The sequence below is a fragment of the Rhynchophorus ferrugineus genome, unplaced genomic scaffold, assembly GCF_030347505.1.
Source record: "Rhynchophorus ferrugineus isolate W39M unplaced genomic scaffold, kcgeb_rfMv2 rfM6, whole genome shotgun sequence".
NCBI classification, from domain to species: Eukaryota; Metazoa; Arthropoda; class Insecta; order Coleoptera; family Curculionidae; genus Rhynchophorus; species Rhynchophorus ferrugineus.
The window spans coordinates 44622461-44647143 of NW_027472585.1; the positions used below are offsets into that span (position 1 = coordinate 44622461).

The 24683-nt window shown below is 34.5% G+C and overlaps 2 protein-coding genes across 6 annotated transcripts in view; both read left to right on the plus strand.

Annotated features, from left to right (window-relative positions):
- shaker (Potassium voltage-gated channel protein Shaker) overlaps positions 1-24683 on the plus strand; it is a 505244-nt gene that overhangs the window by 186457 nt on the left and 294104 nt on the right. The window lies entirely within an intron of this gene.
- Positions 22014-23773, plus strand: LOC143198280 (uncharacterized). Its single transcript, XM_076407409.1, has 4 exons — positions 22014-22212; positions 22263-22426; positions 22481-22611; positions 23593-23773. The coding sequence occupies exons 1-4, from the start codon at positions 22071-22073 to the stop codon at positions 23771-23773; spliced, it is 618 nt and encodes a 205-aa protein (XP_076263524.1). The 5' UTR covers positions 22014-22070.

A 24683-nucleotide genomic window follows, 5' to 3' on the forward strand; every position in this document is an offset into this window, starting at 1 on the left:
CTGTCGAGAGGAAATTAAAGTACAGAAAGTTTTTTAGTTATTCGCACGGCCTAGTGCTTCGGATAAACTAGATTTGTACATTAAGAGGTTTGGCTAATACTTTAGAATGTTGTTAAGTGAATATTCTCGGTTTAAAGGTCAATTGAAAAGTCCCCGGCCTACCATAGTAAAACACATTTTTTGGCAAAATTAGTTTTTTTTCATTCAGCATAATTCCCTTCAAGGGTGATACACTGATTATAGACGACCCTCCAACTTTTCGATACCATTTTTGTAGTACGGTTTGTCCTGTGCTTCAAAATAGGCCTCAGTTTCGGCGATCACCTCTTCATTCGACGAAAATTTCTTCCACTGCGATCACCGTCTTTGGTGCTCATTTCACCACGTCTAATCTTAGCATACCAACCATTGATGGTTGATTTTCCTGAAGCAGTGTCCGAAAACTCGGCATCAAGCCAAGTTTTTGCTTCAACTGTATTTTTTCCCTTCAAAAAGCAATATTTTATCAATACGCGAAATTCCTTTTTATCCATTTTTTCACAATAACAAAAGTTGCTTCATTCAAAATGCTAAAATTCACAAACTAATGATCCGACAGTTGTCAAATTCATACACGCATCTTTTGAGGGTTAGGGATAACGAAAAAACATATGGATTTAATTATAGTAGCGCAATCTATGTGTCAGGCTGGGGACTTTTCAATTGACTATTCAATTCGCATTAATATATTCGTCAAACGTACGTATAATTTGCAAGAACTGGCAACGTTGAAAATTTAAATCTTTGTGCGCATGACATGATTATCTTATTGTATTACACCATTGTAACACTCTTTTATTGAACAGATCATAACTTGATTCATTCGGTTTCAAAATTGACCAGTTTTTTTGGTTTTACGTATTATTTTGGTTGCTTTTTATTACACATTTGTTTCATTATGACTTGATGTGTTATTACAAAAGCTGATACGAAATGTTTTTCCAAACACAACGCATTACTATTTTTACTTGTTAAACGGCATCGCACCGTATTCCAATACATATCGAAACATTACAAGTTCAAGCTATTGAAAATCGGTTTCGTGTACCGTGACCGGACGTGTTTATTGCATCAACGGATTTGTGCATTATAACGGCGGTATTGTCTTTCAAAACAAATAAAAGCAACTTTTCGTGCATATGCATTTCATTGCTTGTTGTCGAGTGCTCTGTTGTCTGTTAAAATCGACGGTTTTCGAAATATATCTTGTTTTTTTTTAACCACGTATCATTTTATGGTGACTATGGAGAGTCTAATTCCGGAGAATCATACCGTGCACACCAAGATTTGAATCTGCAATGTTGCCAGTTATTGCAAATTTTACGTGCATTTGAGGAATTTGTTTTTGGTTATATTTTAGTAAATATTTGATTACTGTTTTGAAAGAGAAATGTTTAACTGCTGAAATTATTTTAAGCAAAATCATTATCATTATTATTATTAAGCACCAATTATTATTAGCAATTTTTAATAGAATAAATAGAAATAACAAATTTTATGATACTATACATTTTCAATAAAATCTTCATAAAAATAACAGTTGATATAGAAACACTCAAAAACCACATCTGAAATCTGGAAAGATTACACTGATTTATAAGTTTCATAAATTTAATATTCTAACAGAACGAACAAGCAAAAAAATCGAATGTTTTTAATTAACTTTCGTAATATACATTTTAGTAATCAAGCCTTAATCGTTCTGCCTTAACTTCTTCGGATCCGGCATTATAACGGTATTAATTTACTTTTGACGAGTTTACTGCAAATTAAAGTTTAATGGCTTAAAAGTAAAAATAAAGTTTCAACAATGAGTCGTCCATCTTTTTGGTTTAGACGTTAATGTAAACTTTGGTTCCTGTACTTTTATGTAAGGAAAAGCCGATTTTTAACAAAATTAATAATGCCGTGAAGTGTGTACTAAGTAAGTACGGCAGGTTGTATTTATAAAAGGGTAGCCGTGCGGGCTAAGAGTTTAGCTCGTTGACAATAACATGTTAGGATCCAATCTCCTTGGGGCTTGAGGTTTTTTAAAAAAGTTTGTACACTAAAATATAGGAAGAGTTCGATAAAATTAAGCGAGTGTTTGAAGTCGCTAAATGACGCAACTATAAATAAATAAATTAAAAAAATATACTTCCAACATTTTAGGTTATGTTTACGTTAGATCACACGACTCTAGGAAAAAAATTTCGTTCTTTGTCCTAAAATGTATTTTATGATTTTCCGCTTAGTTATAAAGAAAAACGAAAAGAAAAAAATTAATTTCAAAATGATATTTTAATGTATTTGTTTTCTGTTAACACATAATGTTTAAATTAGTCATTTTACTCTATTACAAGAGAAATGTGATTAATTCAATACATCACAGTCCAATTTCGACTACGTGGCGATCACTAGTTTTTATTAAAAACATTATTTGAATGCATATTTTTTCACTCTATTATACTTTAGGGTAAATGATGTGGCTCGTTGAATGGAGGTAAAACGAAATGAAACAGTGGTATTTACATTATGTGACCGTTATTTATTGGCTACTAGCGACCCGCCCCGGCTTCGCACGGGTGCAATGCTGATACTAAATTAAATACACTACAGAAAAAATATGAACGTTGTATATAAAAATATAGCGGCCCGCTCCGACTTTGCACGGGCATAAAATATATATGCCTATGTCACCCAATGAAAACATGATTAAAATCGATCCAGTATTTTTGGTTCATTCATTACTGCCCTTGGCCTGCACGCATTAAATTTGGAGTAAAACAATTCCTCTTCCCCTATACTTACTATGAAGATTTCCTGCTATCTTTGGAATATCTAAATTCATACAATTTTTATTACATTACACATTTTTAAACGCAAATTTTAAATTTGTAATATCTCCGAAAATATTTGTTTAATTTACATGCTGTAAGGAACCATATTGATCTATATTAATTGCACACTGTATTTAAGGTACTTAATTCGATAAGGATTAATGCCGTATTGCTTAAAATAGCTTCGTAAATAAGCCATTTTCTCACGTAAAAAGTAAACAATAAAAATGGTTAATGTGGGTTATCCCTAAAAGATAAACATATACCATCGCGGACTTTTTTGTAGACCTTTTTATGGTGTACAATACTGTAGTACATTAATTTGATCTAACTCGTAGGGTTAGGCAGCGTTTTTGCTAATTGCTAAATAAGCCTACAAAAATAGGTTAATTTACGACATCACGTTAGAAACCTCTAAAATTAGCAATGTTGCCTTAGTATATTATGCATGTATTATACATATAAACCTTCCTCTTGAATCACTCTATCTATTGAAGAAAAACCGCATCAAAATCCGTTGCGTAATTTTAAAGATTTAAGCGCACATAGGGATATAGGGACAGAAAAGGCGACTTTGTTTTATACTATGTAGTGATATAAAAAAATGTGAAAAATACAAATGCTAAAACGGATGGCAGCGGTGTTTCCTGGAGACCAGGCTTGGGCAGTCGATGGTGGCACGTCTAAACCAAACGATGGTTGAGCACTCAATGAATGGAAATACCCTTCAATAACATCCCAGATAAACGTCTCAGGGTCTATTCGATATCGGGTTCTAGTTGGCGCTGCTGGCAACCCGCCCGTATCCAGCATCAGGGATTATATTTCTGGGTATTTTGTAGACTAGCGTCGAATATATTTTGAAATTCTCTCTTGTCGATTTGTTAATTTGGAATTAGTTGCCGTACCTAAGTTGAACGTGTGTGTGCGTCGTTGTAGATTCCCGGTGTCAGAATGGGGATGCTTCAATGCCTATTTTACTTCCACCTCGTGTTTCAGGATTTCTCCGCAGGGGTATTTGGGATATTTAGGTAACATATTAAGAGGTCTGTGGAGGAATGTTATATAGAGATATTTACCAGGCGGCGAGGCAAGAAGGGGAGACGGAAAGATAATTATTTCTTGTTTAGTTTTAATAGCTGAAGTGCTCGGTGAGTATGGTGCCCGATAATTTATGCTTTTTGTGGTTAGACAACGTGGGACAAAAGTCCCTGCACAATTTTGATTGCGGTTTGGTTCTCATAACAAGTTTAATTGGTCTAATTTTTTTTTCTTTATGATTATATCGAATTATATTAGCTAAATGGGGACCGCGGTTCGCTATGCAACTTTCGTCTCTTTTTAAGACATCCTGCAACATCTGATGGTGAATTTCTCCAATTTCGTGACGAATATTGTCTTTAAGATGTTAAATCCTTTGGGGCTTATTAATATAAACTTTTAATTTTAAAAATCCCCATAATAAAAAGTTTGGTGCTGTTAAATTCGGAGATCTGACTGGCCGTGCTAAATAGCTACTTCACGAAATTATTCTTCATGGAAAAACGTCATTCAATAATTGAATTGATGAACGAGCTGTGTGGGGTGTCCAATTTTACTGAAACCATATGTCCTCTAGTCCTTGCTCTTCCATTTCAGGTACAAGAATATTTCGAATCATGTCTGGATATCGTTCAGCAGTAATAGTAACTGCAATACCTTGGTAATTTTCAAAAAAATAGGGACTAATAATGTTTCCAACATGAATACCGCGCCATACATATAGTTTTAGTGGATGCAATGATGTTCCATAAATTAGTTAAGGATTCTGTGTTACCCAAAACCAACTGTTCTTTGTGATTCCACAATCTGCCCTATAGGCAACAAGTATTTCTTATGTCTATATTATATCTACATGGCATGTAGAAAATCACTTCATTAAGCGATCTCCTGTATAAAATATTATCCTAAATAATTAGTCTCATTCTAAAACTTATTCTAAAGTCTATGTATGTCCAGTAATCAGATCGGGTGGTGTTAAACGCTTTAGTCTACGCACTTCACTATCACGTCGCATATTTAGCTGGTTTGCGAGTATGTTGGGATGCACTGACACACTTTCGAAGTACTTCACACAAACACGTTGAATTACACTCGTTATAGGTTCAAGAGGAATATCGCGTTGTATCACTTTATTTGAAATATAGTACGGAGCATCAACAATGACGCGCAACACCTTATTTTGGAACCGTTGAATGATGGATGTGTTTGATTTGCTAGCGGTAATCTATAGTTGGATTCCATATGACCAAATAGGCTTGAGTATAGACTCATACAGCAATACCTTGTTATCTAATGATAACTTGGATTTGCGCCCGATGAGCCAATACATTTGATATAATTTCAGACGAAGTTGTTTTCGTTTATAGAGTATGTGCTTCTTCCAGGTTAGGCGTCGATCTAAGTACAAACCAAGATATTTAACATGCTCTCCTTGGGGGAGTTGACAATAATTGGTATTCACTGGTGGACATATTTTTCTACGCAGGGTAAGGGTTACATGGGTGGATTTTATTTCATTGGCTTTAATACGCCACATCTTCAACCATAATTGTATTTGCCCCAGGTGGATTTGTTGGTATATTGTTGTTGTGACTGAATATTCATGGGATGCTAAGATTGCTGTGTCGTCTGCGTATGTTGCCACAGTAGTTATTTTTGTGGTGGGCAGATCGGACGTATACAGAAGATACAAGTACTGGACCCAGTCGTACCGTACTGTCGAGAATTCACACAATTCGAGATAAATTGTGGTTTTGTGAGGCACTGGATGATTAGGATATTTTGGACGCAATTTCCACTGAGTGGTAATAATGGAACGATTATATTCAATAAATATTGTCACTATTTCTGCTCATTCATGTGGCGTATACTTATCCATTATAAAATTTGGACGTCCATACAACACAGTGGTTAAAACGAAACTGAACTAACTAAACGTCACATTATCAAGATAGCGCGCAATCAAAATGGTAGTGGGACTCTTGCCCCACCTGTTATGAAGGCGCAAATTAATTTGAGCCATGTTTTTCTAATTATAGTCATTCCAATAAAACAGCCCATAGACGCCGTGAACGCCATCGAAAGTATCGCCAAATTTAGTTTATATAAATCCCTTTTAAAATAAGAGATAAAAAAAGAGCATTTCACATTTTTTACAATCAGCATTTAGCATGTCATGAATGACGTGCATTGGTTCACTCTTTTCCATTTTCTCTCTCAAAAAATAGCAAAAGCAAATTTCTTTCGGTCCAAGTGTTGATAGCTTCAACTTCAAAAAGAGGATATGTATATATTTTTCGCGAGAGATATCGAAATAATAAAACTGTCGACGGTACGAGGTCTGGTTTTTATTTACATTTTTATTACTCCCGGAGCTGAGGAAGGACTGTCTTAGGGCGCATAAAATTTAGAGAGAAAAAATAAAGTTATGCTGTATGAAAAAATGGATATTAAATGTCATAGATATATAGGATATGTTATGAGTAAAAAACAGTCTCCTTCCTTGGTTGATATATGACATAAAAAATACAAATATATATATATATATATATATATATATATATATATCACTACATAGTATAAAACAAAGTCGCCTTTTCTATCCCTATATCCCTATGTGCGCTTAAATCTTTAAAACTACGCAACGGATTTTGATGCGTTTTTTTTTCAATAGAGTGATTCAAGAGGAATGTTTATATGTATAATACATGCATAATATACTAAGGCAACATTGCTAATTTTAGAGGTTTCTAACGTGATGTCGTAAATTAACCTATTTTTTTAGGCTTATTTAGCAATTAGCAAAAACGCTGCCTAACCCTACGAGTTAGATCAAATTAATGTACTACAGTATTGTACACCATAAAAAGGTCTACAAAAAAGTCCGCGATGGTATATGTTTATCTTTTAGGGATAACCCACATTAACCATTTTTATTGTTTACATTTTACGTGAGAAAATGGCTTATTTACGAAGCTATTTTAAGCAATACGGCATTAATCCTTATCGAATTAAGTACCTTAAATACAGTGTGCAATTAATATAGATCAATAACGTTCCTTACAGCATGTAAATTAAACAAATATTTTCGGAGATATTACAAATTTAAAATTTATATTAATTTAATATATATATGCTGACCCGGCAAACGTCGTTCTGTCATGTAAATAATTTCTAGAGAGTTTCTAGTGTAGAAAAAAATAACTAATTTATTGAAAGTATGTAAGGATGTGGTATATGAGTGAAAAGGGCATAGAGCGCTGTGAACGATGGGGGAATATAAAATTAACAAAACATCAAACATTATTTTTTTAAATTTATTATAATTTATTTTAATCTCTTAATGCTACAGCATGAACAATATTTTTTATTAGCCCGTCTTTGTTTTGTTCTTGACGCAATTGCGCCATTCTCACACGCGCTCCAGTATTTTCTTCCTGAACTTGTTCTTCGGTTTTTTGGGCTCTTTTATTTCGAATGCTTCCAGATTTATTTGTATCATGGCTCAAATTGGTGCGTTTGCGTTTTGTTGGCATTGTTCACTGTACAATACAAAACACACATAAATAGAACTGCAAAGAAATATAATTTTTAACAACTGGCAACGTTGCCTTTTTAAACCTTTGCGTGCATGCTGGGATACTCCAGAACTAGATGATCCTTGTTGTTCCATTTTACAACGTGGGGCAAAGTTTCGCTACCATTGACGCAATTTTCCGGTGAGTGGCAATAATAGAATGATTATTTTCAATAAATATTGTCACTATTTCTGCTCGTTTTTGTGGCGTATTAAAATAATAATTTATACGTAATAAAATTGGAACGTCTACACAATGGTTAAAAAGAAACTGAGCTAAACGTCACATATTATCAAAATGGTAGCGGGACTTTTGCCTCTACATTATAGTTATTTGGAACGAAATTAAAAAATTAGCACTTAGAAATTCTCCAGCATTTCAGATATGTTTAGATGATTGGAAAACTGTCATGTTATATATATATTTATCACTGAAAAATGTGAGTTTCCTGAAGTTGTTCATAAAATTTTAATTAGTAAAGCTTGCCAACGAACAAGTGTTGCTGAACGAAAGGCCGGTGGGTTTAACGCGCATAATTTTCCATGTTGGTAAACGACGAGCCATTTATAATCAGCACACATGCGGCACAAAAGGCTAAAGGTAACGCATTGACGCTTTCCTGGGCGTAAAGCGGCTCTGCCACCAGAAGGGCGGCGCTCGAGAGATATTAAGAATATCGCGGGCAATTCATCTCAAAAATATATAGGACTTCGTATCCGTTAACTTTAAATAATACGTGGAAGATAATGAATAAACTTCAAGGTACAGGAATTAATTGCGACAAGTAAACGTTGTTCTCTTGTAATCAGAGCTCGAGTAACTCCATCTTTAAAATTACTCAATAATATATTTCTTCGAATCTGTTCGATATGCAGACAATAGTATGGAAACCCTTCTCTTAATTCATTCAATACAAGCAAGCAATGCAATTCAAACCCATGTGCATTGTAGTGCATCTGTAGAATCTTCACATACGAGGATGATTCAAATATGATGGAGACAAACGCAGTGTGTTTGAAGGGCTTGGGTATGTGATGGCTGGGTCCCTTACGAATAGTGTGCCACAGTTTTCGTCGGGAGCTCATATTTCATGCGCGTGCTACGAGCATGAGTGGACGTTAAGTACCGACCGCCGTAGCGTAACGTATTGTCATTCGTTTTTTGTTGTATTATCAGTTTGGCAGTGAGTGCCTGAGTAAGGCTGCCATGCTGCCAAAGCGTTCAAGGATGGCCGCGAAACCGTCGAGAATGAGCGGTATGATCGTCGACAGCGAACCAGCATCACACCAGGCAACATTCGCCGTGTAGAACAACTCATTTTAGAGGACCGTAGGATGAATATTCGAGACATTTCGGCTGAACTCGGCATCAGTATTGATAGTGTAGAGTCTATCATCCTGAACACCTACAATATCGCAAAATAGCGGTTGAAAGTTTGTTGCCGCTTGCTGATGCGATACGAGGCGGAGGGAGACGGTTTTTAACGCGAATCTTCACTATAGACGAGACATGGATACGCTATTACACCCCCGAAAGCAAGATGTTCTCTAAAGAGCGGAGAAAGAAGGAGAAAGGGGCACCAGTCGAAGCGATGATAACCAGGTCCGCGGGTTCTGTGTACGGTGTTCTGGAATCGGCGGGGCATGCTGTACGTCAATTTCCTGCACACCCAACGTACCATTAATACTGCATACTACTCTAATCTTCTGAAAACACATGCGAAACCTGCTTATCGCTCGAGACGGAGGGGCATTCCAGTACGAAATGCGATTCTTCTCCAGGATAACGCGCGCCCTAATACCGCGGGTTTCACGCTCAATACGATATCAGAACTAGGGTGGGATGTACTGGAACACGCCCCTACAATCCATATTTATCACCCTGCGACTACCACATGTTTGGACCACTGAAAGAAGCCATCGAATGTCAAAGATACAACACCGACGACGAAGTAGAGGAGTTCATGCGCACATGGCTGTCCGAGTTGCTCAAGGAACTCTTCGATACCGGCATTAAAAAACTTCCGGAAAGATGGACAAAATACGTGACCAGTGAGGGGAAATACCTAGAAAAACCGTAATTTTTTCCAATAGTAAATCAACGTGTCTGATTATTTGCCTTGATCGTATTTGAACCACCCTCAACTGTGATTTTTAGATGTACTATCATTTCAAAATAAATTATACTTATAACATTTTAAGATTTTGTTGTATATCAAAGTCAAACTGAACTAAAACTCAAGAGTTGATGGGACAACATTGCGACATTTTGGCGTCACAAATTTAAATGACGTATATACAAAATAACTTTGAACAGACTCTACAAGAATAATGTTTAATGTTCAGCAATATCTTTTGCGACTAGTGATTCTGGTTTCTTTTGCAACGAAAGAAAAAATATCGATGGTTTTAAACTAGATTATCAAAAATTGAACTGAATTTCTACACCCCTTCCTTTAGGTATCAATCATTTTTGAAGAAAATATTTAATATTGAAACCTAGGATTTTTGAAATAGAGTATCTAGCTATTTTGAGATGTCTTCCACCATTGTTAAAAGAACTTTGCGTGGAAAAACGAGCTGTGGAGCGAAGAAATATCGATATTACATTTATATATCGACAGTTATCGGAATAGACCGAAATTTTCCATTGCAAGTTAATATTGTTTTACACTTAATTTTTAATATTAATTAAAATATCGATATTTTTAATAAATCTTTAAAATTAAGCACTAGAAACTTGTCAGGATTCCTTAGAAATTAGGGATATTCTCGGATATATCGATACACTTATTTAATATCGCTACTGATATATTGATATCCACATTTTATATTATATTTATAATCCCTACATATTGTCCACTTATTGGCATGCCCAACAAAAAAAAATGTTTTACTTAAAGACTGATTTATTCAAGGAAACAAGAAAATTAATTCCAAAATATCCCTTTAAATTAAAGTTAAAACCTTGACAGGATTATTGGCATAAACAAATATCAACTTAAATAACAGGTCAATTGAAAAGTTCCCGGCCCGATACATAGATGGCGCTACAAGAATTAAATCTGTAGGAATGTTCGGCGGGTTGATCGGTCGGTTGGTCGGAACGTGTGGCTGCCGCGGCGATTATTTGTCAGAACACTCACTACTATTTTTGGAAGGAATTTGCACGGGAACTAAAAACACTGGTTGAATCAAAGTTGTTTATTTTAACGTGCGATTGATACATGTGGTCGATGGGAGGATTGACAGGATATTAGGTTAAGGTGAAGGAAGTACGGTAGCGCTGTGGAAGTGGTACTGTTACAGGGGGAAGGTGATAAGAAAATAGAGCGAGACATCGTCGTGATGGCCTTTTATACTCCAGAACTGCATGGTACCAATCCACCGGCGTTGCCAACCTTTGTAGTTATTGATGGTGAATTGGTGGTGGCCTAAAGGGTCGTGGCGGTCGCCACATAACTCCCCTCCTAGTGGAACAGCCGTGGAACGTACCTATATGTGATGCAAGTTCCGGAATGCACCCGCAATCACGCAAACAAACGCCCGGGGACTGCTGATGAGATGGGGATCCCAACCTGAGCGAGGAGTTTTACGGGATCAGCTGCCATCGGAGCTGTAGCAGGACGTCGTTCGTCTTGAGGCGTTTAGCTTTGTTTGAGGGTACCTGTAAATGTGTTACGTGTCCCGTTTCGTGTTGCGAGGGTGCTCATGTGTTGCTGGTATACATGATGGGCTTCTGTGGTTTTCGTCCATCAGGCTAGTCTCCTGGGATGTCGTCGACCACGTGATGTTGATGAGTTCCGTTCCTCGTGCTATCCTTCCATGCACGTGTCAAGCACCTGTCGAGTGGCTTATGTTGAGTTGATTTACCTGTTCTTTGTACTTGATCTCTGTTCTATGTACTTTGATCACGTCGGGGTCACCAATTGTAGGAATGTTCGGCGGGTTGATCGGTCGGTTGGTCGGAACGTGTGGCTGCCGCTACGATTATTTGTCAGAACACTCACTACTATTTTTGGAAGGAATTTGCACGGGAACTAAAAACACTGGTTGAATCAAAGTTGTTTATTCTAACTTACGATTGATACATGTGGTCGATGGGAGAATTGACAGGATATTAGGTTAAGGTGAAGGAAGTACGGTAGCGCTGTGGAAGTGGTACTGTTACAGGGGGACGGTGATAAGAAAAAAGAGAGCGAGACATCGTCGTGATGGCCTTTTATACTCCAGAACTGCATGGTACCAATCCACCGGCGTTGCCAACCTTTGTAGTTGTTGATGGTGAATTGGTGGTGGCCTAAAGGGTCGTGGCGGTCGCCACAAATCCATTTGTTTATTAGTTAGAGCTAACCCTCAAAAGAGCCGTGTATAAATTTGACAGCTGTCGGATCATTAGTTTGTGAATAATAGTATTTTGAGTGAAGCAACTTTTGTTATTGTGAAAGAAATGGATAAAAAGGAACTTCGCGTGTTATTAAAATGTTGCTTTTTGATGGAAAAAATACAGTTGAAGTAAAAACTTGCCTAGAACAATCACAAATATTAAACAATCGCAAACATGAATTCATGACCATGCCCTAGCAAAATTCGAACCCGTGAATATCACAACAGTAGGTGGACCGTCCTGTCGTCCTTACCACTACGCCAACCAAGCCGGCTATGTAATTTGTTTATTTATATAACATAGCTACCCACAACCTTGTTGTTCTTTCTATATTTACAAACCTTCAATAGAGTCAAATTTCAACGTTTCTTGAAGTTAACCAATAATGCGTCCTTGAAAGTCGCCCCTACCATAACACTTGACAATCATCCACAAAATACTTCAAAATTAATATTAATTAAATGAAGATTAAAAGTTCGCTCTGGATGACAGCAATTCAGCAGCTTAAACTTTGAAAAAACGCATGAAATTGGCAAAATAAATCAGTGTTAAAACAAAAGACTAAAACTGAAATAACACCGATATTTTTAAAATCATTTTATCTCGGACTGCGAATAACATAACAAACGACTGGCGTATCTTTCTGGCTTAATGTTAAACGACCCAAATCGGGAGTGGGTACCCTAAAACACCTTTTTTATTAGGGCCTGAATTTCCATTTATTCGCACAATCCATGAAGCCTTACAAAAATTTCAACCAACGCGAAAAAACGAATTGTTATAATTTTCCCTGCGGCTTGAGATCATTGATGTTTTACATATTGTTAACGAACGTGCGTAGGGCACAATTTATTCGTTAACAATCATCGCTGACCTTTAATTCATATACGTTTTCGGGCACGCGAAAAACTTCATGGGGCGCCATCTCCCGAGGCTTTCCCTAATCTGCCCCGTTGTGTTTCCGTTGTTGCCGCTATATATAGGATTATCGACCGAGTCCTCGGTCGGGTTTTAGCGGCGCCGGGAAATTTAGCTTCGGGTTTCGTCCGCGAGATGGCGGCGCGGAGAAATGCGCTAAGAAAATCGAATATCTGCGTATATTGGCGTGTTTATTTACATATTTAGTTGCCTGAATAAATTTGTCGTTAACTTGCCATGCATATGCATATTCGAATTAATGGACGTGATTGGCGTCAGGGTTATTCTCGAGTTAATATTGTCAGAATGCCGTCAGTCTAAAATACCATGAATTGTCGGTAAATTAATTCCGAACCACAATCTCTAAAACGAATGTTATTATGATCAAGTTAGTATGGCTTATCGAGTGTTTTGCTTTTTCCCAAATTAAAATGAAACTAAACTACTTAACAGGCCAATTGAAAAGTCCCCGGCTTAACATAGTAAAACATTTTTCCGTAAAATTATTTTTTTTTATTCAACATAATTCACCTTAAAGGGTGATACACTGATTATAGAGACCCTCCAACTTCTCGATACCATTTTTGTAGTACGATTTGCCCTTTGCTTCAAAATAGGCCTCAGTTTCGGCGATCACTTCTTCGTTCGTCGAAAATTTCTTCCCAGCGAGCATTCTTTTGAGATCTGGGACCAGGAAATAGTCGCTGGTGGCCAGATCTGGAGAATACGGTGGATGAGGAGGCAATTCGAAGCCCAATTCATGGATTTTGACACGGGGCATTATCTTGGTGAAGTAGCACTTTCTTTTTCTTCAAATGCGGCCGTTTTTCCATTCGGATGACCGTCGATTGGACTTCAGAGTGAAATGATGGAGCCATGTTTCATCCATTGTCACATATCGACGCAAAAATTCGGGTTTATTAAGCTTGATCATCTTCAAACACTGCTCCGATTCATCAACTCGTCGTTGTTTTTGGTCAATTTTGCCTACTGTGCACAGGGCATTTTCATACCCAAATATTCGTGAATGATATAATGTATACGTTCAGTTGATATTTTGAGAGTGTCTGCTGTTTCATTAAATTTCAATTTACGGTAATTCAAAATCATTTTGTGAATTTTTTGAATGTTTTCTTCGGCAATAACCTCTTTTGCGCGTCCAATGCATTCACCGTCTTCGATGTTCATTTCGCCACGTCTAAACTTGGCGTACCAATCTTTGATGGTTGATTTTCCTGGGGTAGTGTCCGGAAACTCGGCACCAAGCCAAGTTTTTGTTTCAACTGTATTTTTCCCTTCAAAAAGCAATATTTTTCAGCACGCAAAAATTTCTTTTCACCCATTTTTTCACAATAACAAAAGTTGCTTCACTCAAAATGCTATAATTCGCAAACTGTTGATCCGACAAGAACAAGTTCGTTGGTTCTTCAATCTATTGATTTCCTGCACATTGTCCAGTAGATATATTGCTACATCGCTGTGATCTAGCAACCTTATTTCAAGTTTTAAGGCGAAACCTTGGATCACTTTATTCGAGGATGATTTCGAGGTCATCGTGCAGCCCTTCGTTAGTTATGTAGCGATAAGCATTGGTAATTAATCGAAGAACGTTGTTTTGGGTGCGTTGGATTACTAATTGTTTTGATGTTTTAGTGCAACCCTATATTTGCACACCATAGGTTCAAACTGACATTATGATTGACTGATAAACCAATCTCTTTGATTATAGGTCAAGATGAGAGTATCTTCCGACTAACCAGTACAGTTGTTTGACTCTTAGTCTAATCTGCTTTTCTTTTTTTGAATTTAACCTAGCATCGAACCGAACCGAACATTTTTTCTGAGCTATTTAGACACAATGTAAAATTAACATTTAGATTATTAACATAGATTTGGAGATATTAAGCTGTATTTTCCGGTCTCTAGTCGATTTGTAGATCTTGTTGACCGCTACTTGTACTTGTTCTATAGCCTTAAACAGAGATACATCTTTTGCCATTATAACTGTGTCGTCAGAAAAAGTTTCAAAGAACTGTTTCTTTTGTTGTTGAGATATCAGCCGTATAGAGCGGATACAGGAGTAGTTCCAAGACACTACCCTGTGGAACTTCAACCAAAATTGGTTTAAAATTGGCAAAAAACAACCACTGTTACTTCGTGCACTTGGTCGATTGTTGAGTGGTGATTTCCAAATCCAAATCAGAACTGGAAATCTGGTATTTCTATAAATGGTCCGACTTGTTCTGATGGTTTGCCATGGTTTTCAAGCATAATTATTTGAGCAAACTTAAGACCTTCTGGAACATGCTTCAGTCTCTAACAGGCCTTGAATATATATATATATATATATATATATATATATATATATATATATATATTGACTTACATATTTTTCGAAGCAATTTTGTTTATATTCTTTAATCTGTTGATTTGTCTGATTACTAATTCTATTAAATATTATTTTATTCACAGCATTTCTGGTTTTGTGCAACGCCGTTCTAACTTTTCGTCTTTCTTTTATCAATTTCTTAATTTCATGGGATTAATACGCCTCATATTTTGATTTCTCTCTTGATGTCGGGGTAGTTTTTTTTTGAAACAGGCCGAATTTGTTCAATAATATTTAGAGTTTGCTCTTCAAGATCGTTTATACTTTTGAGTCTTACCTTTAAACTGATTTGCTCACGCATTATAAGTCTAAACGTGTTCCACTTAGTAAATTTGTTAGTAAGGTTAGGCTTCTTTGTTTTTTTTTCAAAATTGTTGCGTGTTAGTGCTAACAATATTAGTGTGATTAGATGATAGTTCGCACGAGTTTTAGATACGTATTTAACTTAATGAGATGCCTTTCGAAATTTAAAAGTCCAGTAGGTGGCAACTCATATATGTTAATATTTCTAAAAGCTGTTTTCTTTAGATAAAAGTAATTTACAAAATATAAATAGCATATAGTCGATTCAAAGTTATTTTGTACATACGTCATCTAAATTTGTGATGTCACGACGTCGCAATGTTGCCGCATCAACTTTGAGTTTTAGTTAACACAGTTAGTTATAGAGCCACAATAGTTAATAGGTTAGAATTCTAACCTTTTATCACTATTGCTTTTAATAATTGGCATACGTCTGACAACTGGACGACTTTGACAGACTCATTCGTTTACGCGTTCCAACTAATCAAACAGCATTGTGTCTCTTTATAACTAGAATGAAATGAGAAGGAAAATATTGTCTGATTCTGAAACATCTTGATGATGTATGTAGATAAAACACTTTGAATAGACTATATCTAATGATGGTTTTTAACATTTCAACCCGCGCAGCATCTTGATGACGTATATACAAAAAAACTTTGAATCGACTATAGAAGGGGATCTCCCATATTCTAGCCATAGTAATACCAATAGTAGTAGCAAAAATGAGATTAAAAATTGAAATATAATAAAAGTCAAAAAATACACTGTATTTAAGTATATTTAACACTTTTTATATATCAGAAATATTTTTAAAAAATTTCGTATCAATAGTATTATCTTAAAAGGGAATTTATAGAATTCTCTATTTCTAATGTTGTTAATGTTTTTATAAAACACTTTAGCATTCATTAAACTAACACCTAACTAACAAAAACAATCCATACATTTAGGAGAATATATATAAAACATATTTTAAAGGCGGTAAAAAGAAAAGGCTTTACGTCAACAATTATATAAGCTGTTGTTTTCTTCTCGGATTTCAATATTCTAAAATAAATCCACATCAAAGAAGACCATCCAATAAATATTGACTTAACCGTGTTACCATTCAACCAATGAAGTAAATAAATATTTAAATGCAGTTTCTAAAATAGGCCCCGAGTAAAATATTTTTTTGTATGGTTATATGATTGTGGGTTTCTAATTATCTATAACAGTTTTCCTTTAACTTTTGTGTTATATGGTTTCCTGACTAGTACATAGTAGGGAATCTAGTGATTGTTATAAAATAAAATGTTGATTTATTTATTCATTCATCCAAAAAAGTTGAAGCGAAACTTCATTATTTCAATTTGCCATACATATTGTATTTTTATATTTAGTAGACAACATATAGTCTATTCAAAGTTTTTTTGGTAATGCGTCGTGGATATTTGTGACGTCTAAACATTACAATGTTGCCGCATCAACTCTGAGTTTTAATGCAGTTTGGCTTTGACATACAAAAAAATTTTAACCTACTTACGTATGACTAAAAAAACTTTGAACAGACTATATTTTAAGCTAATTCGTATGGTAGTCATTTCAATATCTTTCCCATAGTATGTAGTTGTTTTGTAAAAAACAGTTGGATTGGACAATTCCCATATTAGAAATATAATTAAGAACATTAAAATCGAGAAAAACAAATAATTAACAACTGTTATATATGTTGTATATTGAAAATAACATTGGCATTAGATATATTGTAATATTAAAATAAATTATATTTTAGAACAGTAGTTTTTATTTTTTAATAACATTTATTTATAACAGTTTAATTGTCTTTTTTACATTAGAATTTTGTTATACGTCATAGCTAAAATGAACTAAAACTCAGAGTTGATGCGGCAACATTGCCACGTTTTGACGTCATCAATTCAGGTGACCTGAGATCACTGCTATTTTGAATAGACTACATATATATATATTTTTTCCTCAATTTATATATTCTATCTATTGAAATTATAATTAACATTTATTGCTTTATTTTGCTTGAAGAGATATACGGATCCATCTTCAAGGATTCTGATAAAATCCCTACTAAACACTTAAAATCATTAAAGCTTCGAATACCCTAATAATTACCGAACAATATCAAATCAATTAGTCCAAAGTACCTACGCCAGAGTGCAAATTAATATTTTGACGTGTCCCCTTTTCTAACAGGAAATTGAAATGTGACAATGTGTTCCTGACAAGTGGAATACAACTTTCGATAGAAGATTTGATAATTTGATAAAGAAATCAATTAAAATTTAATATGTACTTACGTACGTATATTTTAAATATAATATTGATACATTACTTATATGAAATAATAGTTAAAAAGAGTATAAGTTACTTCACAACTATCTCCGGATTTGGTGCATGTGCACTATCCTGCATAGAATAAAGTACAGAAAAGAATAAACTATATTGCCTTCCCTTTTTTGGGTATATATTAAAGATTTGTGGGATTGGTGCAGTCGATCAAGTCAAAACAATAAACAAATATAGAATTTTTAGATTTTGTGTTACGTTAATAAATCTATAGTAATAATAATTAAATTGTTGTGTTATTCTTAGTGGTTTAAAATACATTGATTTTAAAATATGGACGAACGAGGGTAAGTGCAGAATGTCAGGTTAAATTTTTAAAAGTTATAAAATCCAAACAGCACCAATTTTATTTATAGTGGGAACGTTAGCTGCATGGAATAAGTATCAAAATGTAATGATAACAAGAACAGAAAAAAAAGAATCTTGTTGTGTTAGAAGTAGTCAAGTCATTAATGGGGTTTGTCCATCAAGAATGGTAGCAAAAATTGTAGTAACTGGTAATAATTAGACATTTATTTTAAACATTATATATTTTAGTAATGATATGAATTATATTTTATAGGCAAGATGTAGCAGGAATTTGTTGAAAATGAAAGTCGAAGCATGTGAAATTCAGAGAATCAGAGGAGAAGAAATTAGTCAGCATTTTGTAGATGTAAGAACAGTGTACAGTGATACTATGAAATAATTAAATTTGCTAACAAAAGTAGACCTGGGCCAAACAAACAAAATAAAAAACTATCAACGACACCCTAATGATCTAATGACAAGGAAAATTACAATACATTTTTATATAAGTGTATAGGTAAATAAATTATTGTTCTCTAAAAACAATAATGCATTTATTGACTGAGATTCGACTGACGTATCCTGCTACAAAGTGACCATGTTCTGACTTACCACTAGAAGGCAGTATGCACATTTAAAGCCTAAACATATACCGAAATAAAATTAATTTTAGTAAAAAGATATAATAGAATGTGACTTGAATTCAGAAAATCAATCAGGTTTATTTTGAGAAAATTAATCCAATAATTTAGTGGGTGATTTATTTAGGTAATTCCGCCACCGATGCCAATATTTATCCGTTTTTTTTTCCTTTAATTACTCACATGAAGTCAGTGTTTTCAGGCTAAAAATTATTTCCAAAAAAAAACGCAGATTCAATTAAGTTACCGCTTTTATATTGACTTGCAGACTTGAAAATGTTGTAAACCGATGAACGTAAATAAACCGCACAGTATCTGCAGATCAAAAACGTTCAATCAAGAATTTTATTATAAACAGCTGCTATTTAAAAGTTGGTAGAGACGGTGGCAATTCGTGGGAAGAAAATTATCCGTGCCGCATCTCCAGTTTCGAATGTAGAAACCGAATTAGAGTGAGTACATTATCATAAATTTGAAATAAGGTGTGTTTTGCGTATTTACAGAACTACGTGGCGTTTGTATTTGGACCACATGTGTTGAACGTGAAGAGATGATTAATTGAAGTATGTGTTTTAATAAACGTTATCGGGAACAAACGCCTATGAAAATAATATATAATTGACAGACTTAGAATGTGAATTGTTTAAAAAATATTTTAGTCTCCTTTTTACAAACGAGGGTTTATCTGGACTGGACGACCTACAGTTTTAACGTAGGCTCTGAACCACGGTTCTCGGCAACTTACGAGACCATCCCAGAAAACATCCGGTCTTACCCAGCCTGATTACCGGCGTGGATGGAATGGTTATTCCTGGTTGGAGTTTCCACCGTTACCTATAAAGATATTTAAAATTACAATCATAAAGTATATCTATGCCCCAGCAGGATTCGAACTGGCGACTGTCGCAACGATAGGATGATCGTCCTGCCGACTTAACCGCAACGCCAGTGAAGCCGGCTAACAAAATTTTGTTCGTCTGAAACGCTTGAGACATTATTAGTTGAGTTATTGTCTTAAGAATCGTAAAACAACACAAGTGCTGGGTTTAAATATACTGAAATAACTAAAATATTTGAATTTCTATTTTTAAAACTTCTTTTCTTATTATTGGAATCATTTGAAATTTTTTTCATCCACCAAAAGAAGCACCAGATTTTTTTTCTTACCGCTTTACCTTGTTCAAGATGATGTTCAAAACTAATCATTTTAAAAATTGTACTATTTGTTGGTATTGGCAATACATAAAAATATTTAGAGATAGCCTCAAGCCAAAATTTAATTAAAATATGTCTCTAGTATTTTTACTCAGAATAATAAGAATAATGCTCTCTTTGTCCACATTTGGATCTATAATCATCTACTTCAAAATGTTGATTTCTGCCTGGAAGATTGATGCACTAGCTCATAAGAGTCCTCTATAAAATAATTCATTTTATTCACCTTAAAAAGCTATAAAAATAGCGTCATAGCAACAATTTCCTTAAAATTATAATCAGAAATAAAAAAACATTCACCTAATAGGTTCTACAAAATTTCAAGTCGAAACACTTGTTGAGCAAACTGGCAACATCGCTTACCGTCAAATGATTTATACAGACGACTGAAAGCGACTATCGACTGTTTAGTAATTGACTACTTTTTACTATCGACTGTTTCAGTCGCTATTTTCGGGCCGACTGGTCTTGTTACTATTTACTTTCGATTGTTTCAGTCGTGTACTTTTAGCTACTATGTTTATTTCTACTAGTTTGTGACTCTGTCGTCCTAGCCGTGACCTTGACAGAAATGTATCCAATTTATGCTTACATAGATTTATATATAATATATTGTTTTATGTGTTTTCCTTTAGTAGTTTGCTTGTAAGTAACAATATATTGCATATTAATATAGCAGCATTTTGGAACGATATTTTTCAAGATTGTTAATGTGATTCCAATTCCATAGAAAAATTCCATTCCTTTATACAGATCCACAGCACATTCAAATATAAAAGTAATTCTACTTCGTTTAAAATTAATTTATTAATTGCATGTTAATAGTATTCAGTAATTATTTTTGCCCTTCTCTTTTTTAAGGTTAGTACGTGAAGGAATACGTACATCTCCGTCTCACTTATGCTACCGTTGGAAAATATAAGCACATATAAAATTAACTGTTCCAAGCAATTATCTCCGTCCTTTTCTCTCTCACAATTTATACAGGAAAGGGTTCGTACATCTTCGTCCGACATCACGTATTGAACAAAACAGTCGAACCGTGCATTTGTGTGGCTAGTTTTTTGACTATCGACTCTTTCGACTGTTTTCAGTCGATAGTTCCCAACACTATTTTATATCTTTTCTCGTCAAAATCCATCCGAACTACATCGAATCAGACGTTTTGATTTAATAACGTGTCAGAATGCTTAAATATACCTGAACGTTTTGCTTCGGCTCTTATAACTTTCCAAATATTTATTAGAAATTCGATAAATTATAGCTCTAAGATTCTAAAATTGATATAAATATTAGGAGCGGATTTAAGATGTTTATTTTAAAAAGTTTAGGTATTATTCGAAACCTTGTTAATCAATCACTGTTTGTTCATATTTAAAACAATTTTTTATTTGATAAGCTTAATGCATTTTAAAAATATTAATTAGTATTTAAATAATTGAAATAAAAATTAAGATTAAAAATTAATAAATAGTAAACAATAAGTCACTTTCAATTTCTAATAACTTTTCTATATCATTTATAAATACAAAGAGGCTCCATGAAAATAAACTCATGCATTTATAATATTTCTCCTTAATGTTTGTTTTATAAACCATTATAATTACTATACAAGCAAACACATAATTTTACTTAAAAAAAAACATTTTCGCATTATTTATAAATTACACCGATCAAATGTCAAAGGCGCTTTTTAATTAAATAAAAATAATAGTACATCAAAAGCATCGAGTGGAAGCAGTTCATATTTCTGAGGATTCTTTCAGAAATATAAGTGGCATACTGGCAGTATCTAGCGAATGGAGATATTTCTGATTTCAAAATTGGTTTTCTGTTTTGTCAAGTCTCGGATATGGCTCATAAAAGCCATAGTGATAATTACTTTTACCAGGGAGATTGTTGAAGGATTTGTTTGCTTAACCTTTATTGACATAAGAATGTTCGTTCCGGCTATTGGTTTTGTTTATTGTGTATGTTCGGTGTATTTTAGTTTAACTATTTCTTACAAGACATGTTCTCATTTTAGATTTTCGCCATCTTAATAATACTTTGGGTTTGCAATGAAAATATTATTTCTTTTTATTATTCCATGGATGCTATTCAGTTACCGGAGACAACGAGAGTTACAAAGAGAAATAGATATTTTACTATTCAGCGTAAGATAATAGATCGTTGTATCGTTTTCATTCACATTATTGCCTTTGTGGGTAACATGACGTGGCATTTAGGAGGTGGGTTATCGAAGCAAAGTATTGCAATTATATTATAAAAATGGTTGTAGACGGAAAAATGAAAACGCCATTGATTTTTTACGTATCCCAACATTATCCATATTTTTTGTATCTGACTACTTTCATTCATATGTGTTGGTTTCAAATGGCTATACTTATATCAATTATTGTACTGCATGTTGTGCCCGTTGTTTTTTATAAATTCGTGTTCAAAGTAAGTATTAAAATTATGTTCATGATCCATTTGATTTATTTTAACGGTTTTTAGCTCGAAGATCTTGTAAATTTCATAGAAGAATATCATGTTACAAACACAAATACAATCATCGATCAGGCATACCACAGAGATATATCGACGCATCTAATTTATATCCACAAACAGCATTTAAAATTCGTGGCGTAATATATTTTCTAGCTAAAAATACAGAGTTTGTCAAAAGTTTCCAGAATATATTTTTTTCCGGAGTATTAATGGCCTACATAAACTTTCGGAAATGTCTTTGCATATATTAATATACAGTATTATATACTGTGGATGGAACTGTGCTTGTCAGTGCATATATAACAGGTCAATTGGAAAGTCCCCGGCCTACCATAGTAAAACACCTTTTTTTGGCAAAATTAGTTTTTTTTACTCAACATAATTTCCTTCAAGGGCGATACACTGATTATAGCGACCGTCCAAATTTTCGGTACCATTTTTGTAGTACGATTTGTCCTTTGCTTCAAAATAGGCCTCTCTGTTTGGGCGTTCACCTCTTCATTCGACGAAAATTTCTTCTCTTCTGATAACAGGCAATAGTCGCTGGGGGACAGAACTGGAGAATGCGGTGAATGAGGAAGCAATTCAAGCTGGTGAAGTAGCACTTTCTTGTTCTTCAAATGCGGCCGTTTTTCGCTGTTGATGGTCCTTCCTTTTTCCAGGTAGTCAATGAAAGTTATTCCATGGGAATTAAGTATCCCAAAATAGAGAGGCCATAATCTTGCCAGTCGACTGTTGTGTTTTCCCACGCTTTAGAGCGGGTTCATCGTGTGCAGTCCACTCGGATGACTGTCGATTAGCCTTCAGAGTGAAATGATGGAGTGAAATGGTTGGAATGTGCTCATATATTTTTTGGATATCTCTATTAATCCTTAGACACCTTCGGCGTTTCTAGATGGTTCCCTTCCCTTGAACAAAAGAAATAGGAAACCCGGTGGTAACATGTTTCAACTGTTATATACTGGTATATGACCAAATTTTAGCATTTCTCTATTTTTGACTTTTTTATGACTTTCCGTGCCCTGTTAGTCGTGTTAGTGAACTGGAAAAGATAATTTCTGGGAACTTTTGAAACATATTCTGTATATAACTACATCAACATCTTGAACATATTTCAGATTACTGGAGGATTTTTCTAAAAATGCCGTAGTGAAATTTATAGGAGCAATTTTATTACTTATTGGGATCCTTCTTATGCCTATAATGATATTCACGTTAACTAATTTCCCTGTAGTAAGTAAAGAAACAGATTATAACAATGATCATTCTGTAGTAGTTATTTTAGAATTTACTATATAGCTTTCTATTAATGCATATTTCAACGTTTTAGGGTGAATCTTTATTGATATCTATTTCCCCTATAAGTGTCTATATTTTCGGTGCATCCATTTTATTCAACGTGGCACAATTATGTGAAGATCAGGTAAAATGTTATACAACATGGGGCAAAAGGCGCGCAACTATTTCGATCGCCTATAACTTTGCTCAAAGAAAAGTAAGTGGTTTTTACAGAAAGTTTATATGATCTTTACATTCTTTTCTTTATAATTGAATAATTATATCGGCTAAATTGTGACCGAGATTCGCTATGCAACTTTTGGCTACTTTTAAGGCATTTTTCATGACATCCTACAATATGTGAGGCTGAATTTCTTCAATTTCGTGATGAATATTGTCTTTAAGATGTTGAATCATTTTGGGCTTATTCACATACATTTTTGAGAGAGATCTGGCTGGCTATGTTAAGCCACTACTTCGCAAAATTAAATTAGTCTTCGTGGAAAAACGTCACTCAATAATTGAATTGTTGAACGTGCTGTATGTGCTGTGGCCCCATCTTGCTCAAACCACATGCCCTTTGCTCTTCTCTTTCAGTAACAAGAAAATTTAAATCATGTCTTGGTACCGTTCAGCAGTAAGAAAACTGCAACACCTTGGTCATTTTCAAAGAAATAGGGACCAATGATGTTTCCAGCATGAATACCACACCCTACAGTTATTTTTAGTGGATGCAACGATGTTTCATAAATTAATTGAGGATTATGTATTCCCAAATATCGACTATTTTCTTTATTGACGTGGTCACTGAGAAGAAAATGGGCTTCATCGCTCATTATTAATTTAGATGAAAAATCTCCAATTTCACCAGGCAGCCTTAGGTTTGCAATACTGTACTCAGCTCGTTGATCAGTATCCCTAAGTAGCAATT